Here is a 16,155-nt window from a genome sequence, read left to right as displayed (position 1 = left end):
TTTTTTTTTTTTTACTAGAAATACTTAAACTAGTAAAATGTTGCCACTGTGTATGTGTCTATATGTATATATATATATATATACTCGTACACATACAGTGCTCCCCTTTATAACAATATAGTTGGGAGTCATTGGGGGACCAAGCATTAAAATCATTTAAAGCATGTGTTAAGGGTTTACATAAACGATTCACATAATGGGCAGAGCAGCTCCCCTATGTGCACTTGAGGTGGAATGACCCTGTACTGAGCTTCTTCAGGGCACCGGGCACAGCAAGTAGAGAGCTTTGCTTCCCTGACATGGAGACAAGGAAAAACGTCGATTCTGAAATGATGTAATGCATGATGAAGAAATAAAGCCAAAACAATCTCTCAAACAGGACAGTATTAAAATATGAATTATTACAGAAACATTGCACTGAGAACACATAACACATTTCTGTTTGCGATGGTGTGGCACCACACAGTGACAAGTGTATGTTCAGATTCGTATCCAAAGTGTATTGTATTTTTTCCCCTCGCTAGTCATTGAAATGTGAAATGTCTTTTGAGAGCAGCTGACTGAGTGCTTATTAACAGGTTGTGTGTCTGTGTTTTCACTAACACGTCACTACTGTATGGTGTTGTGCGTATTAATCACATTATCAGTAGTGCATTTGGGGAAAAATAGGAAATAGGATCTCTAAGCACGAAAATACTGACTCAGAACTAAACAGTGGGCTCATCTTATTGTGATCGCCTCCATTCGTCTAGGTTTAGAGAACAGTTATCCACAAGCAGTAAACGCTAAGCTATGGATAAAGAAGCCTGTTATTACTAAAAGCTTTTAAAAGGTCAGGAAGGCAGGATGGAGCCTTGGTGGTTCTTTGCACAACTTTTGATAGATAGTTTGTATTGGGCAGCAGTGTGGAGTAGTGGTTAGGGCTCTGGCCTCTTGACCGGCAGGTTGTGGGTTCAATCCCAGGTGGGGGACACTGCTGCTGTACCCTTGAGCAAGGTACTTTACCTAGATTGCTCCAGTAAAAACCCAACTGTATAAATGGGGAATTGTATGTAAAAATATTGTGTTATCTGTATAATGTGATATCTTGTAACAATTGTAAGTCGCCCTGGATAAGGGCGTCTGCTAAGAAATAAATAATAATAATAAAGATGAAAATGATGGTTGATGGTGTTTTTTCGGAGGTTTTATTTGTTTGTCACAGTTCTCGCTAATGAACTAACTGTTGAGCACTCATGCAAAATGTGCAGTTTGTAGCAGATGTGTGGTTTCTACTGTACACTATACTGTATCTGGTACCATACGAAGTTAAAGACAGGTCTCAGTTTGCATGATGAAAAATCCTTTTATCCAAACTGCTCCGAAGACACGAAAATGTTTGTATTAATAAGAAAAGGGAATTTTATTCCCATTAATTGATACAATGGAGAATGTTGTTTTTAAAACCTTTAAAATGTAGAATGGGGATATGATTTAGTATGCAGCTGCACTGAAAAAAGAATCTGGTCTAACTCTATTCTGGAGGTCACCCCCTGCTAAGGCCCTACACACCGGATGCGATGCGACACGTGAATGTGTCGTACGACACACCGCACCACGACAAAAAAATAAAACGTCTTTTTGATACGAGCATTTCGCACTGTGTGCGATGCAACGGGCGACACTGAAGCGTTGCAAAAAAAAATAGGATCCTATTTTTGCGATTTTGTTGCACTGCAGCTAAGGAACTGACCAATGAGTAAGTTTTCAGTAAACAATGGCGGTAGAAAAGATCATTCTTGCAGCATCAAAATACCCGGAGCTGTACAATAAAGGACACAAAAATCATAAGGGCACAGCAATGAGGGAGAACAGCTGGCAGTCCATTTTCAGAGACCTGGATGTAGCTAGTATGTATGATTCGTTTATCTTTACCGAAATAATAAGTATTCTGAAAAGCTATTATGTATTCTACATTTATATTAGCTGTATAACAGGACTATCATACGTGTGATTTTTTTCCCAGCTGATAATACAGTCAGAGGAGCGTCGCCTATCACATCGCTCACGCCTGTCGCCACTGGTGTGAAAGGTAGTGTTGCAGTGAAAGTACCATTTTATCACAGGACAAATCGCATCGCGTCCAGTGTATGGAGACCTTTACCGTCACATTCAAGGAAATGTGAATTTATTTTAATCATGCTGATTCATCATTTTATTCCACTTTGTTTTTGTACTTACTGACTTCCTGCTAGTTCATCTAATTGTGTTCATGATACTTTGAAGTTCAAAGAGCGTATTACTTTTTTTTTTAGGTTTCTTCTGAAAATGTTTATCCAGGAGTGGCCCTTGAGATTCAGCCTCCCTCTTTTTCTCTGCTGGTGGTGTTCTCACTGAATCAGCTGTATTCTCAACCATTCTACCAATCAAGTCAGAAAATGTGAATGAAACAGAAAAAACAACAACTTGCATTTATCTTTATTCTTACTGCAGGGTCACGTATTCTAGTTATTGAATAAATTTGAATAAATATATAATAAAAAATACAGCAACTAATTACTTTACCTTAAAGGGACTTTTTCTACGTTTTCATAATACTGTATTACATGTCTCGAGGCCCTTCAGTGGCAGGGGCGTGCCTTGCACATATAGTGCATTGTGGAGCATGGCAAAGTATGTCAAGAAAAACTACAGACAGTCTTTAAGGCAATTACAAGACTTGGCTGCTTAATAATTTAGCTGAGATTGCAGACATGTCAGGTGATTGCAACAGGGATAAATGATTCAGACTTGCCAGTAATGTATACATTATTGATTTTCTAATCTAAATGATTATTAATATTAAACTAAATCAAAAAGCTTACCCACTTAAACATGACCGCTTTAGTCATACATGCTAGATACAATTTCAATACAAACAGCAACAAAACTTAATGTACTGAATTGCAAAGATACAATTTTTACACATGAGAAGGCTGATACTCCAGGAGTCAATCCAGTCCATGTTATTCTTGATATAGTGCAAATTAAATACATGCAGGACAGCAGTTTTCTAATTGTATAAACTAATAACATGATTCGTACTATCAAGCAACGTTTAAATTGTAAAATTCCACAGGTGTCTTCAACATGCATGGTTCGAGTGTTGAATTCTAGTACAGTGCACTCCAATTACAAAGGAGTTGAAAGAATACATCTCTACCTGAATTAGGTTCACCGGGACAGTTACTAATATCCTCTCTCTAGTTTGTGCTTTTATCTGTTCTTATGCTGGGAAGGTGGTTATTATGTTTTGCTGTAATTGATTATTTGCATGATAAAGATAATTTTGCATTCAGAACTTTCTTTTATATTTTTAATATAAACAAGCAATATGAGCTAAACTAGAACTGTGATATTGTAGGAACAGTATACCAAGAAATCAAGGGCACAGTTTGATTGTAATTTTTATTTAACAGATTTACAAAAACACTTATAAGGAGAGATACAATGCTGTCCAATTTTCTTTCTGAAAGCCTTGTGAGCAGTGTGAAATATTAAAACGTAATGAATGAAAAAGCAAATCTTAGCATCAAAATGTATTACATGTAATGTTAAAATATTACATTTTTGGCTTTGTCAAACGTAATTTGTAACTAGCATTGGTATGTTATACACCCAAATGATTCCATTATACAGTAACAACAAAAAAATGTAGTTAATGTAAACTAGAATATTTTTTTCTTGACGTATTTAAAAATATTTTGTCAGTATAATATCAATACAAGATTGTGTAACCCAATTTCAAGATTTTTTAATCACCTTGTCCAGTAGTGTCCAGTATCTGGGGCTATTTTAATCACTGCAAATGTAATTATTTGATTTAAGCGAAGATGAAATTTGAACAGTGTATAATTGCACTTTAGTAATTACAGCAGCACAGTGGTGTTATCCACAGTCTGTCCCACTCTGTGTGTGTGTGAAAGGAGGACCTTTTATTACAGTTGAACTCAGGTAAACCCTGGCTTTGATCAGTCTTAAATACAGCGCTTCTTTTAGGGTTTGTACACAGGCGATATTTGCAGATTTGCTGGTACTAGTTGGAGTTTCTGCACTATGTAAACTGCTGGCAGTATGTACACAATTTGTAAAATAAATGAATCAATGGTATAAACTATGAAATCTGACCCTTTCCGGTTGTATGTTATTTATATTGAGGGCCAGTCTCCATATTCTTGAATTCAGTGCTCACCTTGTAGGCTACAAATGCTAAACAATTTGCAGTTGTAACCTGGCCTGTAATAATAACAATAGAGTAACCTGTGCCCCATGTTATGTATGCAGTATGTACTCTGATTGAATAATGCAGGTATTCTGTAAAGCTTGGAGTTGTGTATAGTTCAGCTTGAATACAATTGTCAACGTGAACCCTAAGGGAGCCCATATAGTCTAATAAAAATGTAATGCTTGCATTGGTTTCAGTCAGGCAATCTTCATTTGCAGATGTAAGACCTGTTGTAACTGTGTTTGAGAAGACATGGAAATTGTGAGCTACACATTGGAGAGATAATGTCTGATGCGCATCATTGAGCCCTATCTTGTTCCTTGGAGGGAGGGAGGGAGGGGGAGTGGGTTCATCAGAGTGACATGACAGTACTTGCAGGGTTCAGAGCTGGTATAATTATTACTGTTAGTGATATTTCTCGTAGATGGGTGATGAGTGTCTGATATAATCCAGATGGAAGTACATTAGGCTGTTAATAAATGAAGGTTTTTTTGCATCTGCGGAATGACAAACCAAGATTATTCTAATGAAGTTGGAGCAGGGCAGATGGGTTTTTTTTTTCTTTCTTTCTTTCTGACGAGTGCCAGCATGTTTCGCCACTTACAATGGCATTTGTGTTGAAAGAAACAATTTAGCTGGTCTGTCACCTTTCTATTTTTTGTTGTATTCGGATCTGACACGTCTAGCTTTTGTGGCATGTGCATATTTAGAGTCCAGGAGTTTAATTAAGGTAGATCTCATCTCAAAAGGGCTAATGATGAAACTGCGATTCTCCGACTTTATTGATGGAAATTAAATGAACAAAGGATGCTGGGCAGTGCAGCGTTCATTTATTCAGTTTCACCTGGTTTGGTTTCCTAGCTCTGTAATGTGTTGCTACCAAAAGTTAATTGTGTATTTTTTGTGGGGGGTTCTTCTTTTATGTATATTTTTTTAACTGTTCACTGCCGTGTAACTGCTTGAAGAAATGTATAACTGTTCCACGAGAAATCCCAAACTTCACCTCTCTACCTTTAAGGGTTACTGAGACATTGCATTGGCACCGTCACATTTTGAGTATCGGGGGAACAAATGACTTTGACACTGGAAATGAAGCCTGCATTTGATCAACTGAAATAGTTTTCCCTAAGGGTGAGATCATTGAGATTCCCAACTGTGAAACTGAGAAGTGAACAAGGTGGAGATAAAGAGTCTTTAACCACCAAATCATGCCTGTTTTGTTTGTTTCCATTGCAGGTGGTGTCTTGGTTGCAAGCAACAACTATTTATTTAATTTATTATATTTCAAGTGTTAATTAAAAAAGAAAACAAAAAATAAATAAATAAATAAAAAAGAACTTTAGCCACAAGATGTTTGAAGGCTCCAAAGATTAAACATTGTGCAGTGGTGTAGGGTGGGGGTCGTCTTGCCTGGGGATGTTGACCAGGTTAATCCATTTGGACTAGGGTTTCGTATTTAGAGTGACCAAGGTTATTACATTTGTTTTTTAGATGAATACCCCTACAGTTCCCTTACCTATCGACCCAAAGTGGTTAGATGTGCCGTTCCATGAAAATTATATATTTGTTACACTGATAAGTCATTCACATTAGGCTAATGACAAATGCAAGCTTTTTGTATTAATGGATCTTTCCTTGTACACAGGAGTTTGGTCATTAGAAAGTCTTAGGCTTGCCAGTAGCCCTGATACTGTTGACCAAACATTGCAAATACATGTTCCATCCATGTACTAAACTATAGAATACAAACCTGCAGTGCTGAGTTCTACTATCCCTAAAGGAGGGGACTCAGGACAGCTCTAAGGCTGGCCACACATGCTGGGTTCATGTTACAGTAGGGGTCCTAACCCTAACCCACACCTGCAGCAACATCACATGCAGAGATATGTAAACATGCAGACGACTGATTATAGCATTCAGAGTTGTGTTAAAAACAAATTAAACACGTCAAACACTCCTTAGAGTTTATTGTAATCAGAGGGTGCTCAGAACGCAAAGGAGCTGTGATCCGAGTCACTGTTGGAATTGTAATTGAAGACCATGTAGACACGGAAAATATAAGGGCAGAGCTTTTTACTTTTTTTTCCCTGAAAGGAATGAATTCATGCAATCACCGAATTGTTTTTATCACCTAATCACGCTGTCAAGAGCACAACTTTAAATGGATGGGTATAATCAAAGAAAATGTTTTAAGCAAGATGTGGAGTCTTAATGTCTGACTCGTACTATTTTTCTGGTAAGATTTCAAGACATATAGGGAAAGGCCTACATTCTTCAAGGCTTCATTTTAGTACAGATGTACAGGAAATTCAACGAACGTTGATCTGCAGTTTCAAAATGTACAATGTACAGCCACCAAGGGAAAATAAAATAAATACAATGGTCCCCTTGAACGGTGGGATCCGCTGAAGTGTCTATATATGTATCTCTCTCTTTCTATATATATATATATATATATAGAGAGAGACACTGCTGTGCAAAAGTCAGGAGTTACAGTATATATCGATGTTATGAGCATAAACAATTTACTCAAAGCTTCCACTAGTGTTTTCCACTATTATAACAGCTTTGACTGTTATTAATACAGCTTAGTCTGGGTGAGAAGAAACCAAGCTTGTCATTTAGCAATCTTTTAATTCACATTGATCAGAGTCTTCAACAACTTGTGAGCACAACAACTCAAAGTAAACTATACATGAGCAGCTAATATGAAGTGTTGTAATAGCTAAAACTTTTTTTTTTTTTTTTAAATGTATACATGACATGATGCTCTGTAGATGGATTCTATGGTAGTATTAAAGCAGGTTGATTCTATGGTATTATTATTATTATTATTTATTTATTTATTTATTTATTTATTTATTTATTTATTTATTTATTTAGCAGACGCCTTTATCCATGGCGACTTACAGAGACTCTAGTATAACCCCTGCCCCCCCTCCCCAAAATGTCTAAGACATTTGCACAGCAATATATATATACAGTATTTGAATTGAATTATCCAGCTTTCAAGTTCTTTGGTCACACCTAATGTGGTCATGATGTGTCCATTAAAAAACATGCACAAAGTGTGGTGAGGAATGTCAAGTGCTCCTGGACTGAAACAAAACATTATATATCAAGGAGAAGAGAACAAGCATGCTGTAGACATGTGATGTAAATAAAATGTCCCTTACAGTGGCATACATTAGAAAGTAATCTAGTATTCATGAAGTAAACTGCTTTCATGTACTGTATCTCCTTCCCTTCATCTAAGTGAGTAAAGGCACTCTGCTTGTCTTTTCTAACTAGAATCTAATGGAGACAAACATGCCTGACATTACTGAGTATGTTTAGCCTGATAAAGTTCATCCTAAACCCACTATAACTATTAGCCTGATAAGGTTCGCCTCAATGAATCATTTCTGTTTAGGCTGGTAGTGTTAAGGTCAAGGCTTTAGTAACCTTGTGCCATGCAGATGATCCTCTTATCATTTGAGAAGCAGTTCACTGGACCAACCTTGGTTGCATTAATCATTACAGATTAGACCAGCAGTGTGGGAGGTCTTGATTTGGTCTTGTTACAGCCCTTGTTTGAAGAAGACTTTCTTTTGAACTATACAAATAGATCAGCTTGCTTATGTTTGATTCTCCATTGAGCACTTGCCAGAATGGTGCTAGCTGCTTATCTCATTCCCACCCAAGTGTGAGGGCTGCTGCTGTCAGACCAGAACAGAGTCAACTGTCAGCGCAGAATTTTTCAGCATTATTTAATAAGGGTTATTTTAGACCCTTGATGTTTCGGTAACTGTCTTACTTTCTTCTCCGACTCGACAAAGTTTTGTTTTTGTTTTAATTCTCCTGAGGTTGAGATCCATTACAGCACAATTTGCTTTAAACACATTTCTTTATTAATTTAAGAATTGCTCCCTTGAGACCACCGATTTCTTGGCTGTCCTTTGTTGGATGAGAAATTTTAAAAAATCCTGATGGGAACAGTTCTTAATATTTGATTTCTCCATTTTTGTACAGTATGTACAGCTTAAATAGATTGCTTTACATGAGGAATTGTAATCCCTCAAGACAGGATTGTATTATGTCATATAGTATGTTGCCATTTTTGCAATATAATAATAGTCATTGCCGTTTTATCGGGACACCTTGGGAGATGTAAAAATATCCAGAATAAGCGGCTGCGCCAATTAAACAAGAGGCATTTGAGAGGACCTTAGTCACACTTATAGTCATCATTTATGACATGCACAAGAGGAGTATTTTTTTTAAATGTTATTTCTAAATGAAAAGAATGAAATTACATCACATTATGAATAAATGTTAAATGCATTAATAGTTTTTGTATTCCTTAACAAAATGAAATCGACTCATTTTCGTTTTTCAGCCATGATGACACATGACAGGTGAGGCTAAAACCACTGGTTTACACAATTACGCAAGTCACAGCGTAATCACTTAATCACTGCACTGCACTACGCAAACCTGTTCTGAAAAGTGATCTCCGTTCATCAATTGAAAATACCATATCCCAATTAAACGAAGTGGCGTCCCAATTAAACAACGGAAATAGCTTTGGGAAGAACCGTCTCCCAGACTTCTGTCCCATTTTAAGCAGAAAACCCAAATTTAGTGTCCCAATTAAGTGGCGGTGACTGTAACATGCTAAATAAAAATCTGCTGCATAATACTCACACATTGGAATGTGTACAGAACTTTACACCGAGGTGTACACGTGACACAAATAAGTAACTGAACGTATCGATTCCTGGAGGGCTTATATTATCAAAATAATTGGAAATTACAATAATTAGAAGGAAGTATGGCCTAATTAAAATACTTGTATATTTTACTGCTGTAACACATAAGCAGCAAAAATAGAATTTTTTTTTTGGTAATTTGAGGATTGATTGGACAGTATTTAATTGTTTATACCCTCTGAATTGCATGGGGTGGGTGGGAGGATGATGTGCACCCCTAGTGGTCATTTTTATACTGGCCTTTACAGAAACCCCACCTTGCTCAGATGCAGGTACAAATAATAAGGTTATTTATAGGGATATTACCATAGTGGTGATAGTAATAATAATGATAATGGAGTACTCTTGAGGCTGTTTTGTTTCTAAATCTGACTGTACATTACTACTGTCCATAATTGTATTATTCCTTACATATGTTTGTGTCGATACGCTTCATCACAATGAACAGCTTGTTACTACTTGATAAAGTACGAAAACCAGATTCCCCAAATCTAAACTGTCACCAACAAATTCTTACAACATTTCAATGCATAAATATCACTCTGTCTTTCTTTTTTGTTTAACTCGCCATATCACAATATGCCAAGTTGTGTTGACTGGTTCTGCTTGTGGTTTCTGTGCTAAAGAATTTGGTCATGCTCGAGTTGAGACCCCCCGAAATTCGTCACACACGTGCCTGAGGCACTTTCAGATATGGATCTCCAGAACTAACAGACCTCGCTTTAGAGCTCTTATCTGCACGCTTCCCTTGAGAGCAATGCATCGGATTTAAATACAACCAAATTTCCTGACTCAAAACTTATGTGAAAGTGCTTGTGTGTAAACTGCAGCACAGCCTATTCAGTGACACTGTTGAGTGACATGTTGACACACTTATAATCTATTTTCTTTTTTTATCCTCTGATGTTTTTTGTTTTTTTTTTAACCTCCTGAGGCGCTGAGTAAATATTGTACCACAAATGAAATTTTCTGCAAGGCTTATTCATATCATTAAACACAAGCATATTGTGCTTCAGAATCATTCAGTCTTCATCAGTGATGCTGACATTTAGTGAATTAGTGAAGTTAAATGGAATATATCTTAAAACTATTCTTGGCATTTTCCTGAACTAGCTGAATTATAAAATTCATCATTTAATTTCTGCTTTTAGTCTTCTCTGATAGGCAGGGTTGAGCAAAATGTCATATTTCATATTACATCTCCCAACAGGATTTATTTCTTCCCGGATCAAAATAGTTGATGATTTTATTTTTAAAGAGCTTGGCCTACATAAGTGAATTTATACTAGCAATGCACTATTGCATTTCAGAAAAAAATAACTTATTAATAGTCTTTTTGAAGCAATTAACTTCAAATCTTTGAACAGATCTAGTTCTAACCCATTTGCATCATTTTTACATGTTACATTACAGTGTTCAGATTCCCAGGTCCTAGTTAGGTCTCAGATTCAACCAAGCCATATTTGGGCTACTTCCTGTTATATTTAAAGGTTTTATTTTATTTTCATACACTTGTGAAACAAAAACACCTTTTCTTACTCATTGCAAAAACAACTTTCGTGCAAGTCACTTATTATTTTCTGTAGACCTCTTACTAATGACAGTAAACTGTATCACAGGGCTTGAAACTCCCACTGGCCCTGTACCCAGTCCTCCTTGGTTTCAGAGCTTCCCTTGTTTATGTATATTATTGAAATGACCAGGTTCTAGGAATCTGAACAATCAGGCCCCTGGTAGATTTTCTCTGAACTGATCGCACTTCTCACAGCATGAATAAGTCAGACTTGTAGGTCTGAATGTTCATACAGCTGTAAGGGAGGAACAGTGTATTTAACATTAAAGTCCCGGCCTCATTTCAATAATGTACTTAAGTATGGTAGTTCTGAAACCCAGGACAGGGTGCAGATGTAGTGGGAGGTTCAAGCCATAATACAAGCAGAACAACGTTAACTGACTTTCTAGAAAGTTGCAATGCTAATAAGAGGTAATAAAACGATTACGCCTTGCAATTGAGATAATCTCCATTGATTTATGCCAGGAGGCATCACAAGGTATGGACACGGTATACATTGATTCCCCACTGCTTCACTAACCTTGTTCCTACTGTGTGCATGTGCACTGCCCTCCAACGAGTATGCCCTAATGTCCATATATAAGTTTAGATATCAATGAAGATAGAAAATTGCATTTGCCCCAGCCCTATTAGGCTTCATGGCAGGCACATTCCACAGAGCATGGCCCTGTACCATCCCTTACTGATGTGTATGGAGTTACAAGGCAAGCATTCTTCAGGGCATTAGCCAGACAATCTTCAAGGCTACAGTATCTATGTCTGTTGAGAGATTTTGTAGACATTAAACATCCTGTGGTGCTTTCCAAAATGTTGACCTTGGTTGATAGGAGGCTGAACTGTAAACATACCTTCAGATCATTTCAAAGCAACGCACCAAACCACACATCAGCATACCAGGTTTTTTTTTTTTTTTTTTTGATATAGCTTCTTGGCAGTTGTTTGTAAGTAAGTGGTTTAAAACATTGGTGTAATAAAAGAAACATTTCTTTTTTTTTCTCGGCTATTGGCATCGTTCTCTTTATGCACTGTCTGTACTCCAAAGGCAGTCAATAATGCAGGAAATTTTCTGTTGGCAAAAAAAGAGGAAAGTTGTCAATGTCATTAAACCATAAAAGTGTTTCCCTGAGGGTAAAATTACACTGTATACATGTTTCTCACATGCAGCTTTGGGGATAAACATGTCTTACATCAGCTCATAGCTTGTAGCTAAGATATGCTCTTTTTTGTTGACAATTCCCTTGCAGTTTGCTGTGCTTAGTACAACAGCCTTTGTTAAAAAGCCCGACCCCCCCCCCCCCCGTTTTATATCTAGATACATATAGTGCATTTATGTAGAATATATAGTTCATTTATTTTAAAAAGGATTTTACTAGGGTATCTCATGCTGTACTGAATAATTATATATTCTTTTCTCCCAGATCATCACAAAGCATGTCTATGAATTGCTAGAGAAAGAATGCAACATGAAAAAAGAAATTCTCCCAGTAAGTATAAGCATTATATTTTATTGTAACTTTTTCTAATTAGTGAATAAACTGACTTCGTTTTTATAAGTAAAGCTGCTTTACATTAGAGTCGCAGTGTATAACAATAAACCACTTTGCTTGTTTACTTTGTGAATAATTAGCCATTGATGCATTCCTAATGTGAAATGTTTTCTTTTACATTACAAGTGTAATATAAAAAGCATTGCAATGAATGTGCTGTTTATAAATTGAGACAGACATTATTTGTATTTTTTTTTAAGTGGTTGTTCATAAATAGCACAGGATTTGAAAGTAGAACAAGACCATTACTAACCCAAGCTGGTCATGCTGTACGTTGTTAGCATCTTTACATTACATCCTTGCATTATGGAGGCTTGTGGCAAAGTGCCCCGCCCCTGTGTGCATTTGTGTGTTCTGTGTTGTATGTATGGGTGCGTATGTTAATGTTGGTGTATAGATTGGTACACGGGATATAAACAGGTCTGTGTTTCACGTGTGTTTAAATTGTATATTTGTATTTAGGCACGGGATTGCACATCACGCACGTGCATTTAAAATATAATATGCGAGCACGGGGTTGCACAGAATTAATTCACGTGCTGGGATTCAAGTGAATAATTAATTAGTAATTGAATCCCAGCACAACAGTATATATAGATGCACGTTTCATTCAGTCGGGGTTGGTGTTCGGTGAGTGGAGAACGGGAGAGAGAGGAGAAACTAAAAAGTGAAAGAAAGAAGGAACGTAAATATTGCTTTACTCACCGTGTTTGTTCGTCCCTGTTTGTTAGTGTGTGTTCGTTTTTGTTTGTCTCTTTATTTTGGCGCAAGTGCCGTGTCCAGTGTTTTTTGTGTTTCAAACCTTTTATTTTCTGTTTATTAAATGCTGAGCGCGATCACGCGCCCAGCTTATACCAAACCACATCTCTCTGTGTATTCCTTTTCTGGTCTGACGCCACCCACTCTGGCCGTCTTTGTGACACGTGGTGTCTTCGTGGGATAGCCGCGCCTCCAAGCGTCAGACCAGGAGGGGTCTGGATTAAAAAAAAAAAAAAAAAAAAAAAAAATTACAAATATTGTTTTGGGGGAAAAAAACAAACAAAAAAAATCAATGGCAGAAGACGCCATCAAACTGCGGGGCTGGTTCCTGGAGAATGCTGGGCTGGAGGCCCAATCTCTGCCCATAGTCGTCCGAGTCCTGTGGATGATGGACAGTGAGAGATGGGAGGCATATCAGCAGGAACACACCCCAAACACCTTGGAGGAGGGTGTGGAGTTTGTCCTCAACTACCTGGAGGCAACCATAAATGGAACAGCAGCCCAGGTAGCAGGACCACCAGCAGAGGAGTACCTGCTGTCCCCATCTCCACCAGCAGAGGGTGAGTACCTGCTGTCCCCATCTCCACCAGCAGAGGGTGAATGCCTGCTGGTTTTGCCTCCACAGCCCAAATGGGAGGAGCCCAAGCGGAAGGAGCCCGAATGTCCTACGCCTGAGTGGGAGGAGCCCGAATGTCCTACGCCTGAGTGGGAGGAGCCCGAACGTCCTACGCCTGAGTGGGAGGAGCCCGAACGTCCTACGCCTGAGTGGGAGGAGCCCGAACGTCCTACGCCTGAGTGGGAGGAGCCCGAACGTCCTACGCCTGAGTGGGAGGAGCCCGAACGTCCTACGCCTGAGTGGGGGGAGCCCGAACGTCCACAGCCCAACAGGGAGGAGTCGGGGCGTCCACAGCCCAACAGGGAGGAGTCGGGGCGTCCACAGCCCAACAGGGAGGAGTCGGGGCGTCCACAGCCCAACAGGGAGGAGTCGGGGCGTCCACAGCCCAACAGGGAGGAGTCGGGGCGTCCACAGCCCAAAAGGGAGGAGTCGGTGCGTCCACAGCCCAAAGGGAGGCAAGTCGGGGCTTCCACAGCCCTGGGACCCAAGCCACCAGCAGAGGGAAAATGCCTGCTGGTTCAGCCCCAAGAGCCAGAAGGGGAGGAGTTACAGGCTCAACCCCCTGAAAATTTTTTGGGGGGAGAAGGGCAGGATGCTGGTGTCCCCCAGCAGCCTCTCGCTATGCTGCTGAAGGCAGCACGGCGTGCACATGCCCAGCCGCCACAGCAGAGGGAGCCAGCACCGCCAGGAGCAGAGGAGCTGGAGCTGCCTCTACCTCCACCACCTCCAGGAGCAGAGGAGCAGGAGCTGCCTCCGCCTCCACCACCTCCAGGAGCAGAGGAGCAGGAGCTGCCTCTGCCTCCGCCACCACCACCGCAAGGAGCAGAGGAGCAGGAGCTGCCTCTGCCTCCACCACCTCCAGGAGCAGAGGAGCAGGAGCTGCCTCTGCCTCCGCCACCACCACCGCAAGGAGCAGAGGAGCAGGAGCTGCCTCTGCCTCCGCCACCACCACCGCAAGGAGCAGAGGAGCTGGAGCTGCCTCTGCCTCCACCACCGCCACCGCAAGGAGCAGAGGAGCAGGAGCTGCCTCTGCCTCCACCACCTCCAGGAGCAGAGGAGCAGGAGCTGCCTCTGCCTCCGCCACCACCACCGCAAGGAGCAGAGGAGCAGGAGCTGCCTCTGCCTCCACCACCTCCAGGAGCAGAGGAGCTGGAGCTGCCTCTGCCTCCACCACCGCCACCGCAAGGAGCAGAGGAGCAGGAGCTGCCTCTGCCTCCACCACCTCCAGGAGCAGAGGAGCAGGAGCTGCCTCTGCCTCCGCCACCACCACCGCAAGGAGCAGAGGAGCAGGAGCTGCCTCTGCCTCCGCCATCACCACCGCAAGGAGCAGAGGAGCTGGAGCTGCCTCTGCCTCCACCACCGCCAGGAGCAGAGGAGCTGGAGCTGCCTCTGCCTCCACCACCGCCAGGAGCAGAGGAGCTGGAGCTGCCTCTGCCTCCACCACCGCCCGGAGCAGAGGAGCAGGAGCTGCCTCTGCTGCCCGTACCTCCGCAGGGAGTACGGTGGCCGGAGCCCCAGAAAGGGGAGCTGCCGGCCACGAAGAAGGGGGAGGAGGTCTGGAGACCACGTTCCCCAGCAGTAGTTTCGCTGCAGGAGTTCTTGTGGCCGGAGCCCCACAGGAGGGAGCTGCCGGCTACGAAGAAGGGGGAGGTCGGGGGACCATCTGCCCCCGCAGCTTTTTCGCTGCAGGACGGGACCAGCATGCTGTCAGCCGTGCCACTACCGGCAGGGGAGCTGACAGCATTGCCAGCCATGGGCCTACTGAAGCCTCCCTTCCCAGCCCGAGACTTTGTCCTGGACTGCTGGATTTTTAAGGGGGGAGGTGGCCGTTGAGGCCATGTGTGCTGCGCACAAGGGGGGGTATATGTGGCAAAGTGCCCCGCCCCTGTGTGCATTTGTGTGTTCTGTGTTGTATGTATGGGTGCGTATGTTAATGTTGGTGTATAGATTGGTACACGGGATATAAACAGGTCTGTGTTTCACGTGTGTTTAAATTGTATATTTGTATTTAGGCACGGGATTGCACATCACGCACGTGCATTTAAAATATAATATGCGAGCACGGGGTTGCACAGAATTAATTCACGTGCTGGGATTCAAGTGAATAATTAATTAGTAATTGAATCCCAGCACAACAGTATATATAGATGCACGTTTCATTCAGTCGGGGTTGGTGTTCGGTGAGTGGAGAACGGGAGAGAGAGGAGAAACTAAAAAGTGAAAGAAAGAAGGAACGTAAATATTGCTTTACTCACCGTGTTTGTTCGTCCCTGTTTGTTAGTGTGTGTTCGTTTTTGTTTGTCTCTTTATTTTGGCGCAAGTGCCGTGTCCAGTGTTTTTTGTGTTTCAAACCTTTTATTTTCTGTTTATTAAATGCTGAGCGCGATCACGCGCCCAGCTTATACCAAACCACATCTCTCTGTGTATTCCTTTTCTGGTCTGACGCCACCCACTCTGGCCGTCTTTGTGACAAGGCTACAGACTGAAAAAAAGAAATCTACAGAGTTATTGCTTTTAAGACTTTTAAAGTGAAACATCAGTAATGGCTGCAGTCTTGGATACAGAAGCTCCTGCTTGTGGAGCTCCTTTTTAAAAGTCTGACGGGACCACCCTTCGGGGAGTAATTGTCACTGTTAAACTCAATTAAATGAAATACATTTAAATCA

General features: G+C 40.9%; 1 protein-coding gene across 4 annotated transcripts in view; it reads left to right on the top strand.

The window, feature by feature from the left end:
* Positions 1 to 16,155, top strand: part of LOC117973461 (cotranscriptional regulator FAM172A-like) — a 177,930-nt gene that overhangs the window by 9,430 nt on the left and 152,345 nt on the right. For all 4 annotated transcript variants that reach the window (XM_058985518.1, XM_058985575.1, XM_058985656.1 and 1 more), the window contains exon 5: positions 11,986 to 12,051. In XM_058985518.1, the coding sequence (XP_058841501.1) occupies positions 11,986 to 12,051 (66 nt within the window). The remainder of the gene's footprint in view (positions 1 to 11,985; positions 12,052 to 16,155) is intronic.

Source organism: Acipenser ruthenus, chromosome 1 (genome assembly GCF_902713425.1).
Source record: "Acipenser ruthenus chromosome 1, fAciRut3.2 maternal haplotype, whole genome shotgun sequence".
In the NCBI taxonomy this organism is placed as follows: domain Eukaryota; kingdom Metazoa; phylum Chordata; class Actinopteri; order Acipenseriformes; family Acipenseridae; genus Acipenser; species Acipenser ruthenus.
Note: the sequence above shows the minus strand (reverse complement) of the source record. Positions and strands in the feature narration are given on the sequence as shown.